Here is a 15,393-nt window from a genome sequence, read left to right on the forward strand (position 1 = left end):
GGGCTTACATGCATCAAGAGCCTATTTCTGAGTCCCCTCAGCCAGTCTAATTTAAGTTTCTCGGTCATTCTCTTTTTCTGAACACCCTATTCTTTCCTGCCATCTTACTCATCATGATAGATAGTTACATACTCATTTCTGTGTACATTTATTTAAAATCTATGTCCACAACTGATCCATAAGATCCATGGAGTCAGAAACTTTTGTCCACCAATAACACGCACAGGGTCTGCACTGTGCTTGACAAACAGCAGCCACTGGATAAATTTTAAAATGGCAAAGATAGGGGTGCCTGGCTTGTTCAGTCAGTTAAGTGGCTAACTTTAGCTCACATTGTGATCTCATGGTCTGGGACTCAAGCCCTATGTCAGGCTCCCTGCTCAGCGAGGAGTCTGCTTCTCCCTCTCCCTCTCCCTCTGCTGCTCCCCCAGCTCATGCATGTTTTCGCTCTCCTGCCTCTCTCTCTCAAATAAATAAATACCATCTTATTTAATGAATTAATTTTAAAATGGCAAGGATTAGCAAGTAAGAGGCCATTATAGGAAAAAGACTTTTCATCCCAAGACCACAACTCTAGACTAAAAATCATAGAGAACTAAAATAAAGTAAAGACCGTGGGGATATTTTTTTTTTTACCTTTATTCATTCAGAATGCAATTCTAGACCAATCGACAACCCTTAAGCTTTAAGTAGCATTAACAGGCTGAATAATACAACAGTATAGCCCCCATATGTACAAGCAAGAAGTCGATTTCCATTCTCATCATAAGACCTCTTCCTAAACATTTGCATTTCCTTCCCATCCATAAAATGCATTAACATGATCATGTTTATATAGCTAGTCAGCACGAGACAAATGACAATTTATACTGAACTATTGAAATCGTGCAGTATAGTGCCCACCACTCCATGCTGTAGCCCTTGACCTTTTCAGCAGTATTCACTATGTGGCATCGTCACCAACGACATTAAAAGCACTTCATTAATTTTGAAAAGCTAGAGTTACTCAAAAAGTTTCCGTATCGTAAATAACACGTGGAATATTGCATTTAAGTCTAAAATAGCAAGATCGCTTAAACATTTGCTACAGTCCTCCTTGTAGTATATGTAGGAAAATGAATGCTATATGAGAAGAAACAGATCAAGTTCTTATATTTTCACCTAAAAGTCTAGTTATTTAGTTTAAGTAGTGTTTATTAATATTGAAATGATTACAAAATAAATCAGTGTTAAATACTGCACAAAATCTAAAAGAAAATGGTCACGTTACGTCATACTATATTGTATAGATAATGATTAAAAGCAGCTATTTAGAAGCTTCTTTTAAAAATTTAAAGTTTCTGACATCATTTTCCACCATTCCATCAATTCTTCCTTTTCCTCTTCTTTCCTTTCAGAAAATGACTCCAGTTCAAAATCAACCTAAAGGAGGAAATCAAGAATATATTTTTACCAAACTGCATGTGTGTTTTTAAAAGCTGAAATTTTAAAAATGAGCATAGTTCTAGAGCTTATAGAATAAGCTTAGTATAGCCACCTGAATTAAAGTATATCCTACAAATCTCTTGTGATAAACAAGATACTTTCAGAAGGGGGAAAAAAAAAATCAAAAGCCATTATGTTTGAAATGTGCTTTGATCTTACAGTCTTGTAGGATTATTTAAAAGCAGATTATTTAAAAGCCGCTTATTTAAAGGCAATCTTTCCCCTCAATAAGAAGATGTAATTTATAATTAATTTTTTCCCTTTGAGTATTCACTGAATGTCCATAAACCTTGAATTTTCTCCTAAGAACTGGGGAAAGATGGTAGAATGTAGTTCAGTGTCCTGGTGTCCCAAACCACAGGTACTGCTTTCCAGAATCTTGAATCTGCTAAGGTAAGTGACAGAGACATATACATCTCCAAACCACCAGAGAGGCCAGTGGCCCAGGAACTCAACTCTGTGCAAACTGGAAGTTCTCAGCAGGTCTATGGAAATCCACGGACTTCAGCATAAAAGGCTATTCAAAACCTGTACTTCTCAACCTCAATCCTCCTCAGTCCCTCTAGATACCCCTGCTTTCATTGCAAATAGAAGTAAGGTTCCTTGATCTGGCCACTAAGCCCCTGGTTATTTAGGAATATAACACGCACTACCTTCTTCAAGTAACACTGGTCAGAAAGGCTAAGAGCCACATAATTGAACATTTAACAACCTGTTTCTGGGGCTACTTTTTCCTAGGTTTCACTTGCCCAAAATTACCTCTTGATTTTAATACATATACAGCCTAATGTACATAGACACTCAATGAAAACCAAAGCACCAGGTAACAACTAAGATATTCTATTTGCGAAGCCAAGTACTTATAGTCCAAACTTTGGCTGTATGCACAAAATGTATGCACAAAAATGCAGCAAACTCCTTTTAAGAAAGCCTTTCGATTGGAAATCCTGCCAGCCATTCCCTGGTTGCAAAAATGTAATGCAAAGATTGCAGAATGCCCTAGAACCCTGCCAAGAGGAGTTATGGTCTCATCATCATCACCTTACCAGCAAAATAAGTGACACCGACTTAAATAAGATGTACTTATTGATAGCTTTTAGCAGAGGGTCTCTCTCATAATATGTACTTAATACATATTTGGTTAATGCCTAAGATCACCTGAGAGAGAGAATTATTTTTTCCAAATGCTCACTGAATATTGTACTGGATTCTAGAAATAAAAAGATAAATGGAACAGAAATCTCATTTTCGAAATTTCTAAAATGAGATTTTAGATTGACATCAATGCGGCAAATAAAAGTTTGATTTTGTTAAGTTCTATTTGATTTTCTTGTGGATGTCTTCCAAAAAAAACTGAGAAACGATAAGGGAGCTTTGCACTAAGTAGCATAAAATCAAGCAAGGAGCCCTTGGTCAAGTCACCTGCCTTTGCTTGGCCACGGTTTTCTCATCTGTTAAATGGAGGTAATAGTGGTACCTACCTCACAGGGTCATTATGAAGACTAAACATACATCATTTGAATATGTGTGACACACACAGAGAGCTCAATAAATCTTAGCCATTACGATTTCTTACCCCAACAGCAGGGCTATAAGGAACTGCTACTTTCTTTGTTATTGCCAGATACCCCGGAGCAGAGGCTGTGAGTTTATAGTTCCCAGGTACAAGCAATCTCCAGTAATCACCATCCTTCGCTGTAGGGAAACAAAATATCCACTCACATAATTATGCCATTTTAGGAATACCCACTATACCTCAGTTCGACTTCTCTGATTCCCTGTTTTTAAAATACATGTTTACGGAATTTGATAAAACGCCATTGAAATGAATGTTACACTCTCTTAGAGAAATACGTACTTTTTTTTTTTAAAGATTTTTTACTTACTCATTTGAAAGAGACAGAGCAAGCAAGAGAACATGCAGGGGGAAGGGCCTGAGGGAAAAGCAGACTCCCCATTGAGTAGGGCGCCCCATGTGGGAATCATGACCTGAGCTGAAGGCAGATGCTTAACTGACTGAGTTATCCAGGTGCCCCTAAAGGAAGTAATTTCTAATGGCAATTTTACAGATATTAATGTCAAATTTTCAATAAATCTTTGAAGACAATGGATCCTCATAATCACGTCAGGAGTGACACAGTTAAAAAGATAAATAAAGCCCCCAATCCTGGAGTCAGAGCATCTGGTGCTGTGTTCCAAGTCTGGCCAAGTATCTTGCCGTGAACTCCTTATGGACTGAAGCTAATCAGTGTGTCACAAAGTGTGACCCAAGACAGCCTCATCCGAAACCAGGGACTTGCTAGAAATTTCTACTTCTGAAGATTCAGAATATGTTGGTCTGGAGTGCTGGTGTGGAGGGACTGCATTTTCAACAAGTTCTCTGGAGAATTCTTAAGCAAAGGCAGGGGTCATACTCTTTCTCACCCCACATGTCCACAGCTCCCTCCTCATCTCGTTAGGATCCCAGGCCACTCCTACATCATCAGTCTCACATGTGCCTTCAACCCATCACCTGCTTTTCCCTCTTGGTTATACATGCCTGACAAGCCACCAGCCCTGGCTCATTTCCGGAGCTCCACCTGCCCCCATGGAGCTGGAGGAAACACACCACCATGCTCCTCGGTCTCTGACGCATATACACCGACCTAACCGAGGGCACGGAACCGCCCTTCCTCCTAGTCCCTTCCTCCCTGGTCCTTCCACACTCTCATCTTCCTAGAACAGTGAAGATCAATCACCTAGGAAACTGGTACAGTGCAAATTCTAATTCACTAGCCTTGGGGTGAGGCCTGAGATTCTGCATTCCTAACCAGCTCCAAGGCTGTGCTGAATTCAGGGGCTGGTCAGGGCCACACTTTGAGTAGCAAGGCCTTAGCAGACATTTCACACTTTCTTCTTCTTCCTAACACCCTGACATATCCTCTTCATCCTCACTCTCAGTTGATGCTTTCCATCTTATTTCACTGTGAAAATAAAACCAGAAAAAAGAAAAGCCCCTGTGACCATCTCTTCCAATCTTCCTCTGACTCCCACATCTCCTTTCAGCTGGGGCATCACTGATCACCGTTGCTTTACAGTAAAACGTCTGAAGAGATCTGTCAGTACTCTCTATTTCTAACGTCTCTCCGGTTCTCTCTTAGACCCTCCAAGGAGGCTCCCACTGTCCCATGGAAACAGATTCTGTCGGGATCCTCCATGCTGGTTCATTCACAAGGTTCATCTTACTTGGCACGCCCAATCACTCCCTCCTTCTTGAAACCCTTCTGGGTTTCCAGGACAATTCATTTCATTCTTTCACTACCTCGGGCCCCATTCCCCCTTCTTACCCTGCCCTCAAAAAGATGGAGAGTCTCCTCAGATTTCATTCCTTCCTGCCTATGTGTATTTCCCATGTTAGAGTTCCATAAAATGCCTGAGTCATGGAATGCAGAGAAAGCGTATCTCTCTGGCACTCAGGTTAACAGACGGAAGAGGCTCCCTGTGGCCAGAGAGGACCGAGGCCTAGGTGCCTTCTCCAAGCTCCCCCGAGGACTAAGGGGGCAATGTCTTGGCACAAATTCCGGTATACTGGTTGGCAAGATGTGCTGGCACTTAGGGGGGTGTTGATAAATATTTGTTGAATAGATAAATAAATGGAGCTTTAGGTGGGCAAATGTTAAGGATTTTTTTAAATACCCAAGTCATAAATGAGGAGGTTAAGAAAGAGGTAATGGTATAGAGTGATTTGGGAAATAAGGTAAATGCTCATTAATTATAAGGTATAGAAATATGCCAATAGTTCCTCCCTAAAAACATATTGTTGTTGTTGAAAAGGCCCCAACAAATGACAGTTAAACTAAAACAAGCTGCATGAATGTTGATTAACAGGGGTAGGCAGGTTTGCGAGGAAAATATATCCTCATCCCCAAACAGGGAAAACGGAAATGGGGCTTTGAACTCAGAAATAACTAATATCCACCTCCATGCTGTTAACACCTTGTTTTTTTTTTTTTTTTTAATTTTTTATTTTAATAAACATATAATGTATTTTTATCCCCAGGGGTACAGGTCTGTGAATCATCTGGTTTACACATTTCACAGCACTCATCATAGCCCATACCCTCCCCAATGTCCATTTCCCCACCACCCTCTCCCGTCCCCCTTCCCCCCCGCAACCCTCAGTCTGTTTCTTGAGATTGAGTCTTTTATGGTTTGTCTCCCTCCCAATCCCATCTTTTCATTTTTTCTTTTCCTACCTCCCCCCAAACCCCCCCACCTTGCATCTCCCCTTCCTCATATCAAAGAGATCATATGATAGTTATATTTCTCCGATTGACTTATTTCGCTAAGCATGATACCCTCTAGTTCCATCCACGTCGTCGCAAATGGCAAGATTTCATGTCTTTTGATGGCTGCATAGTATTCCATTGTGTATATATACCACATCTTCTTGATCCATTCATCTGTTGATGGACATCTAGGCGCTTTCCACAGTTTGGCTATTGTGGACATTGCTGCTATAAACATTCGGGTGCACGTGCCCCTTCGGAGCACCACGTTTGTATCTTTAGGATATATACCCAGGAGTGCGATTGCTGGGTCGTAGGGTAGCTCTATTTTCAGTTTTTTGAGGAACCTCCACACTGTTTTCCAGAGTGGTTGCACCAGCTTGCATTCCCACCAACAGTGTAGGAGGGTTCCCCTCTCTCCGCATCCTCGCCAACATCTGTCATTTCTTGACTTGTTAATTTTAGCCATTCTGACTGGTGTGAGGTGGTATCTCATTGTGGTTTTGATTTGTATTTCCCTGATGCCGAGTGATGTGGAGCATTTTTTCATGTGTCTGTTGGCCATCTGGATGTCTTCCTTGCAGAAATGTCTGTTCATGTCCTCTGCCCATTTCTTGACTGGATTATTTGTTCTTTGGGTATTGAGTTTGATAAGCTCTTTATAGATTTTGGATACGAGCCCTTTATCTGATAGGTCGTTTGCAAATATCTTCTCCCATTCTGTCAGTTGTCTTTTGGTTTTGTTTACTGTTTCCTTTGCTGTGCAAAAGCTTTTGATCTTGATGAAATCCCAATAGTTCATTTTTGCCCTTGCTTCTGTTGCCTTTGGCGATGTTCCTAGGAAGAAGTTGCTGCGGTTGAGGTCAAAGAGGTTGCTGCCTGCATTGTCCTCAAGGATTTTGATAGATTCCTTTCGCACATTGAGGTCCTTCATCCACTTTGAGTCTATTTTCGTGTGTGGTGTAAGGAAATAGTCCAATTTCATTTTTCTGCATGTGGCTGTCCAATTTTCCCAGCACCATTTGTTGAAGAGGCTGTCTTTTTTCCATTGGATATTCTTTCCTGCTTTGTCGAAGATTAGTTGACCATAGAGTTGAGGGTCTATTTCTGGGCTCTCTATTCTGTTCCATTGATCTATATGTCTGTTTTTGTGCCAGTACCATACTGTCTTGATGATGACAGCTTTGTAATAGAGCTTGAAGTCTGGAATTGTGATGCCACCGACTTTGGCTTTCTTTTTCAATATTCCTTTGGCTATTCGAGGTCTTTTCTGGTTCCATATAAATTTTAGGATTATTTGTTCTATTTCTTTAAAAAAAATGGATGGGATTTTGATAGGGATTGCATTAAATGTGTAGATTGCTTTAGGTAGAATAGACATTTTCACAATATTTGTTCTTCCAATCCATGAGCATGGAATATTTTTCCATTTCTTTGTGTCTTCCTCAATTTCTTTCATGAGTACTTTATAGTTTTCTGAGTATAGATTCTTTGCCTCTTTGGTTAGATTTATTCCTAGGTATCTTACGGTTTTGGGTACGATTGTAAATGGGACTGACTCCTCAATTTCTCTTTCTTCTGTCTTGTTGTTAGTGTAAAGAAATGCGACTGATTTCTGTGCATTGACTTTATATCCTGACACTTTACTGAATTCCTGTATAAGTTCTAGCAGTTTTGGAGTGGAGCCTTTTGGGTTTTCCACATATAGTATCATATCATCTGCAAAGAGTGATAGTTTGACTTCTTCTTTGCCGATTTGGATGCCTTTAATTTCTTTTTGTTGTCTGATTGCTGAGGCTAGGACTTCTAGTACTATGTTGAACAGCAGTGGTGATAACGGACATCCCTGCCGTGTTCCTGACCTTAGCGGAAAAGCTTTCAGTTTTTCTCCATTGAGAATGATATTTGCGGTGGGTTTTTCATAGATGGCTTTGATAATATTGAGGTATGTGCCTTCTATCCCTACACTTTGAAGAGTTTTAATCAGGAAGGGATGCTGCACTTTGTCAAATGCTTTTTCAGCATCTATTGAGAGTATCATATGGTTCTTACTCTTTCTTTTATTAATGTATTGTATCACATTGATGGATTTGCGGATGTTGAACCAACCTTGCAGCCCTGGAATAAATCCCACTTGGTCGTGGTGAATAATCCTTTTAATGTACTGTTGGATCCTATTGGCCAGTATTTTGGTGAGAATTTTCGCATCTGTGTTCATCAAGGATATTGGTCTGTAATTCTCTTTTTTGGTGGGATCCTTGTCTGGTTTTGGGATCAAGGTGATGCTGGCCTCATAGAATGAGTTTGGAAGTTTTCCTTCCATTTCTATTTTTTGGAACAGTTTCAGGAGAATAGGAATTAATTCTTCTTTAAATGTTTGGTAGAATTCCCCTGGGAAGCCGTCTGGTCCTGGACTTTTGTTTGTTTGGAGATTTTTGATGACTGTTTCAATCTCCTTACTGGTTATGGGTCTGTTCAGGTTATCTATTTCTTCCTGGTTCAGTTGTGGTAGTTTATACATCTCTAGAAATGTATCCATTTCTTCCAGGTTGTCAAATTTGTTGCCATAGAGTTGCTCGTAGTATGTTCTTATAATTGTTTGTATTTCTTTGGTGTTGGTTGTGATCTCTCCTCTTTCATTCATGATTTTATTTATTTGCGTCCTTTCTCTTTTCTTTTTGATAAGTCTGGCCAGGGGCTTATCAATCTTATTAATTCTTTCAAAGAACCAGCTCCTAGTTTTGTTGATTTGTTCTATTGTTTTTTTAGTTTCTATTTCATTGATTTCTGCTCTGATCTTTATGATTTCTCTTCTCCTGCTGGGTTTAGGCTTTCTTTGTTGTTCTCTCTCCAGCTCCTTTAGGTGTAGGGTTAGGTTGTGTATTTGAGACCTTTCTTGTTTCTTGAGAAAGGCTTGCACTGCTATATATTTTCCTCTCAGGACTGCCTTTGTTGTATCCCACAGATTTTGAACTGTTGTGTTTTCATTATCATTTGTTTCCATGAATTTTTTCAATTCTTCTTTAATTTCCTGGTTGACCCATTCATTTTTTAGAAGGATGCTGTTTAGTCTCCATGTATTTGCGTTCTTTCCAAATTTCCTCTTGTGATTGAGTTCGAGCTTCAGAGCATTGTGGTCTGAAAATATGCAGGGAATGATCTCGATCTTTTGGTACCGATTGAGACCTGATTTATGACCCAGGATGTGGTCTATTCTGGAGAATGTTCCATGTGCACTAGAGAAGAATGTATATTCTGTTGCTTTGGGATGGAATGTTCTGAAGATATCTGTGATGTCCATCTGGTCCAGTGTGTCATTTAAGGCCTTTATTTCCTTGTTGATCTTTTGCTTAGACGATCTGTCCATTTCAGTGAGGGGAGTGTTAAAGTCCCCTGCTATTATTGTATTACTGTCGATGTATTTCTTTGATTTTGTTATTAATTGGTTTATATAGTTGGCTGCTCCCATGTTAGGGGCATAGATATTTAAGATTGTTAGATCTTCTTGTTGGACAGACCCTTTGACTATGATATAGTGTCCTTCCTCATCTCTTATTATAGTCTTTGGCTTAAAATCTAATTGATCTGATATAAGGATTGCCACCCCAGCTTTCTTCTGATGTCCATTAGCATGGTACATTGTTTTCCACCCCCTCACTTTAAATCTGGAGGTGTCTTCGGATCTAAAATGAGTTTCTTGTAGGCAGCATATTGATGGGTTTTGTTTTTTTATCCATTCTGATACCCTGTGTCTTTTGATTGGGGCATTGAGCCCATTAACATTCAGGGTAACTATTGAGAGATATGAATTTAGTGCCATTGTATTGCCTGTAAGGTGATTGTTACTGTATATTGTTTCTGCTTCTTTCTGATCTACTACTTTTAGGGTCTCTCTTTGCTTAGAGGACCCCTTTCAATATTTCCTGTAGAGCTGGTTTGGTGTTTGCAAATTCTTTCAGCTTTTGTTTGTCCTGGAAGCTCTTTATCTCTCCTTCTATTTTCAATGATAGCCTAGCCGGATATAGTATTCTTGGCTGCATGTTTTTCTCGTTTAGTGCTCTGAATATGTCATGCCAGTTCTTTCTGGCCTGCCAGGTCTCTGTGGATAGGTCCGCTGCCAATCTAATGTTTTTACCCTTGTATGTTACAGACTTCTTTTCCCGGGCTGCTTTCAGGATTTTCTCTTTGTCGCTCAGACTTGTAAATTTTACTATCAGGTGACGAGGTGTGGACCTATTTTTATTGATTTTGAGGGGCGTTCTTAGCATCTCCTGGATTTTGATGTTTGTTCCCTTTGCCATATTAGGGAAATTCTCTCCAATAATTGTCTCCAATATACCTTCTGCTCCCCTCTCTCTTTCTTCTTCTTCTGGAATCCCAATTATTCTAATGTTGTGTCGTCTTATGGTGTCACTTATCTCTCGAATCCTCTCCTCGTGTTCCAGTAGTTGTTTGTCTCTCTTTTGCTCAGCTTCTTTATTCTCTGTCATTTGGTCTTCTATGTCACTAATTCTTTCTTCTGCCTCATTTATCCTGGCAGTGAGAGCTTCCATTTTTGATTGCACCTCATGAATAGCTTTTTTGATTTCAACTTGGTTAGATTTTAGTTCTTTTATTTCTCCAGAAAGGGCTTTTATCTCTCCGGAGAGGGTTTCTCTAATATCTTCTATGCCTTTTTCGAGCCCGGCTAGAACCTTGAGAATTGTCATTCTGAACTCTAGATCTGTCATGCTACCTATGTCTGTATTGATTAGGTCTCCAGCCTTCGGTACGGCCTCTTGTTCTTTTTTTTGAGGTGAGTTTTTCCGCCTTGTCATTTTGTCCAGGTAGGATTTGCTTTCTCCTGCTGTGGAATTCCGCTGTTCTTGGTGACTGAAGTTGGTTTTGGATCGGTTTCTTGTTGATCTTCTGGGGGAGGGGCCTGTTGTAGTGATTTTCAAGTGTCCTTGCCGCAGGCGGAATTGCACCGCCCTTGCCAGGGGCCGGGCTAAGGAATCCGCTCGGGTTTGCTTTCGGGAGCTTTTGTTCCCTGAGCGCTTTCCGTAGAGTTCTGGAGGACAGGAATGAAGATGGCGGCCTCCCAGTCTCCGGCCCGGAGGAGCCGAGAGCTTGGGGTTCCGCTCCTCAGTGCGCTCTCAGAGCAAAGCGCCTACCACCCCGCCTCCCTGGCCTGCGGTCGCGCCTCGAGGAAAGCAGTCAATTGCTGGAGCTGGAGAAAAGCGCTGGGTCGCTTTCGTCTCCGTGGCCTCCGGCCGCGCTCCGAGCCCACCCAGCCTGCGACCGGCACAAGGTAACCCCGGGCTTAGAGCTCACTCCTCGGCTTTGTCGCTGTAGCCGGCTTCCCCGCTCTAATACCTGCGAGCTCTGCTGCACTCAGACACCCCCAGTCCTTCTGTGACCGCGCGGGACCTGGGGTTATGCTGACCCCGCCTGGGTTTCCCCCCAGTTTAGCCTCTGGAGCGATGTCTCCCAGTGGAGCCGACTTTGAAAAGTCCCGATTTTGTGCTCCGTCGCTCCGCCGCTTGCCGGGTGCCGGCCCCTCCCCCCGGGGTCTATCTTCCCGTCGCTTTGGATTCACTTCTCCGCAAGTCCTACCTTTCAGAAAGTGATCGATTTTCTGTTTCTGGAATTGTTGCCCTTCTTCTCTTCGATTTCCCGTTGGATTTGTAGGTGTTCACAATGGTTAGATAAGCTATCTAGCTGATCTCCTGCTACCCGATGTCGTCTCAGCCTGCTACTTCTCCGCCATCTTGACTCCTCCCCCCCTGTTAACACCTTGTTTAACCCTGAGTAGTAAGTCTGGATTTTTGGTACAGATTAAATGAAGAAATAGGTGAGAAATCCTAGACACCTGATACACTGGCATTGTTCTTTCCTATCCTTCTCACTCTCTCCCGAGGTCCTCCAATTAACAGCCTGTCAGCACTTCAGAGTCATCAGAAAGACGCTGATACTTCAGCTCCAGCGAGTTCATTCGCCTTTGCCTCAAGAGCTCCACAGACTCTCCAGTGGAGGCTCCCCTCGGGCAGCCCGGGCCGAGAGAGCGAGGAAAGAGCGCCACCTGCTGCGCGCCAAATTCTAAGCCAGCAACAGCCAAAGTACAAAGTAACTGCCTGACGTGCTCCCACAAAGGAAATGTAACTTATCAGAGCGGGAAGAGGAGGAGGTAAAGAGACAGAAGTCATTCGATTGTTTTGCTTAGAACAGGGTAGGAACTGTAAGTAGGATGACAAGTAATCACGCTCTGTGTGTTACGCTAGAGCCTCCAGATCATGGCAGAGAACACCCACCGGATGTAACGTCATGGTCAATTCCTTCCACGGAGATAGTGGCGTTGGCAATCGGGTTCCCTTGAAGATCTCGGACAAAGCCTTTAACTCCTCGGTGTATCTGTGAAGGTCAAGAACAAGCAAAAAAAATCAAATTCAAAATGCTCTAAGAACACGTTTCATACCAAGAATCTCCTTCTTTTCGAGCAAAAGACTGTAGATCCTCAGTGTTTAAGGATTAAAATATGCTCAAAAGGCTGCTCAATTTTTTTTGAACATCCTCTACACTGTTCTTTCTCAAATGGACAAATGAGAAGCAATCCCCTGAAAACTGACATCTTGTTCTGTGTCAGATAAAGACAATGAAGTAACTTCCAAACCACCAAAACAAAACAAAAGTCTGTCATATCTGTAAAGCAGTTCTGGTCGTTAGTGGATTTCATGACTTTCTCCCTCTTACATTGGGTCACCTGTGTATAGGGGGTATGGCCCCCGCCAGCAAGCAAGAATTACATTACAGCCTTTTTAGCACTTGTTCATGTTGAGTAAAAAGATAGATTGTGACTACTCTTGTAGTGAACCCATTAACAATATTCTTTGGGCTGAAAATAAGTGACATGAAAGATCTGTGAACTTCAAAACTGAAGACTGGGTTTTAGAAAGGAAACGGAAGAATAACGCCCCTCCATTAAGCCACAGTCGACAACTACAGTGCAAACTACGAAAGCAGCTTTTTCCTTCATTTTTAAACAGAATTCAACTAAGTCAATATGTTTCAAGTAACAGAGAGTCACTTCAGGTCCCTGAGAAAGTGCTGCTTCTGGAAACACCAAAGGGTGATACATTAAGCTTAATTAATTAACAGAAGATGCCCAGATTCCCAAAGGCTCAGCTCGATCCTCACTCCACCCAGCCCTAGAAAGTGAATTTGCTTTTGCTATTGAGAACACTGGAATATTTCCCACAGAAGGTAGAATAAGTCTCAGGCCTGCCTTTGTCATCAGAGAATAAATCTGGCAGCAGTACAATGTTTTATCAAACAGATGTCCTGGATTATCAATCAGCAAATCTTTTTGCATTTGCTATTAGTTTTAAAAATGCAGAATCTTTACAACTCTACAAAAATAACATGTACTTCCTTCCTCTAAAGGCAATTTGGGGATCAGAAAAATTTTAGAGAAAAGGAAAAGAGATACACATAGAGCAGAAAATCAGAGAAAAAAAATACAAACTTTAAATTTCTCAATATGAGGGCTCTTCAAAGAAATTTAGAAAGCTTGTAAACAAGCCATTATTTACCCACATGTACTTTATGCTCATTGAGGCACCATAATCTGGATATTATCAATATTATAAACCTTAGAGAGATGAAGGTTTTAAATTTCCTTACCATTCAAAAATAAGTCAAACAATCACTTCAAAAACATATATAGTTCGCCTGCATTGGGCAAAAACATACCCAGTTAATATTCATGACTTTACTTTTTTTTCTGCCTCTGCAACCCAAGACTTAGAGTATGCCATTTAAGAAATAGTGAAATAAGTAGATATCTATCTCTGATATGACAATTTTGGAGGAAATTTCTCTGAAAAATTACACAGTAGTAATAAATCTCAGTGAAAGTGTTACAGACTCTCACAACTCCACATGAACGCAGATCAGAAAATGCTGTCATTTTATGGCTTTTGCAAAGGAAATCACAGAAGTTCAAATTTCACTCATGCCTAAAGAAACTATTTACTACACTTGTCCCTCCTATAATGCTCTCTCCTCAGATTCCAGGACATCAATCAACCAAGCCTGGGAAAAAAAAAAAAAATCCAGAGATTCTCCACTGTTACCAGAACTGTTCATATCAGTAACCTTTAAGCCCTCCCCCGAAGAGCTTGCTGAAATGGACACTCTGGGGTCCTACCATGCAAGCAGTGGGGTTCACTGATGGAACAGGAAACTCATTTTTAACAAAAACCTAGGTGATTCTGATGCCAGTGCCCACGAACCATTCTTTGGGAATTTCTTTGGGAATTTTGAGAACTAGACCATTGCAAAGCTATTGAGTGAGAGGTTCTCCACCACAGCAAACTATTTATCCTAATTAACTTTGCAATTCCAGTTCCTGCAAACATCCCTTTAAAGCCCTGCAAGAGATTTCTTTTCAACCAATTACAGAATTAGACCTCCTAATCACCTATTTTCCATGAATTCTAAACTAGTCCACACTTAGACTTTAGGTCCAGGTGTTCAATTACTAAGCCCCACTATACTCTGTCCCATCGTCAATAAAATAATTTCAACACAGAACTTCTGGCAGTCTTCACTGACCTGTCATCAGCCGCTGATACCCTAAACTCAGTGTTCTATGAAGCAAGCTGGAGGAGCCCATTGTAAATATCACTCTCACCGCCTCTCCACAGCTCGTACCATAACACTAAGGTTCTATCACGGTGGATCCTATGGGTCTGTGGACAGATGAAATTCTGATTCCAAGTGGCATAAAACAGGATGGTATGAGCTGTTCCCTCTTCTTTCCAGCTTATTTCTATATAAATTGATGAGCTGATAGATGCCTACTTACCACCATAAATATAACACATATCTTCTCTTTCCTGATGGTACACATTTGTGGGTTTTGTTCCATCTAGAGTTTTTTCTTAAGAACTAAGGCTCAAGCAGCAGCTGAACCTGTTGTTTTAACTGAAGAGCAGGACCAGGTTATGGACCGGCCAGCGTGCTGCCATGGCTCTTTGTAACTGACCTTTGAGCATTTATTGTGCTCTCATGTGATTCGGTTCTGACGTTTCTGAACTCACTGATATGAAGACTTCTATTCCCAGTGCTTCACAGCGTGCCTAAGACACTAGAGTAGCTGAATAAATTTTTGTGGAAAGAACTATGTAAATAGAATGAAAAGCACTGCGTTAAGTAAGCATTATTTGACATCTAAGTGGAGGACACACCAAATAGACCCGTCTTACTTCCTCTACCCCAAAAATATAATTACAGCTCTCCTCGAAGGAGAAACTATTCAGGGGTTCTTATCAAGGTTGTTCTAGGGTCAACATGGCTAATTATCCTTAGCTTTTGCTGTTGAAAATGCCTTTTTTATATTAACATACAGAGGATTCCACTGATTGAAAATATCCTGTGTCATGAGTAATTTTTAATCTTTGTAATTAGCGCATCTATTCCATGAGAATCACTTTTAGTAAGGTATTCTATGGATATCTGACGCGTGTAAAAGAACATGTAAGCTGATTTTACATCTTTTTAAATGCATCAGTTTCCTACATACATGTTGTCCACATGTATGCAAATAGCTTCATGTTTATTTAACATAATTTGTTCATATCAAATTAGTTTTTAAATTAGT

The 15,393-nt window shown here is 40.9% G+C and overlaps 1 protein-coding gene across 1 annotated transcript in view; it reads right to left on the bottom strand.

Annotated features, from left to right (window-relative positions):
• Positions 1-634: 634 nt before the first annotated feature.
• Positions 635-15,393, bottom strand: part of CPE (carboxypeptidase E) — a 120,405-nt gene continuing 105,646 nt past the window's right edge. Inside the window, exons 7-9 of the mRNA XM_080796400.1 lie at positions 12,044-12,143; positions 3,062-3,180; positions 635-1,422 (exon numbers count right to left, since the gene is read on the bottom strand). Of these exons, the coding sequence (XP_080652526.1) occupies positions 1,324-1,422; positions 3,062-3,180; positions 12,044-12,143 (318 nt within the window). The 3' untranslated portion in view covers positions 635-1,323. The remainder of the gene's footprint in view (positions 1,423-3,061; positions 3,181-12,043; positions 12,144-15,393) is intronic.

The sequence above is a fragment of the Martes martes genome (genome assembly GCF_963455335.1).
Source record: "Martes martes genome assembly, chromosome: 2".
Lineage (NCBI taxonomy): Eukaryota > Metazoa > Chordata > Mammalia > Carnivora > Mustelidae > Martes > Martes martes.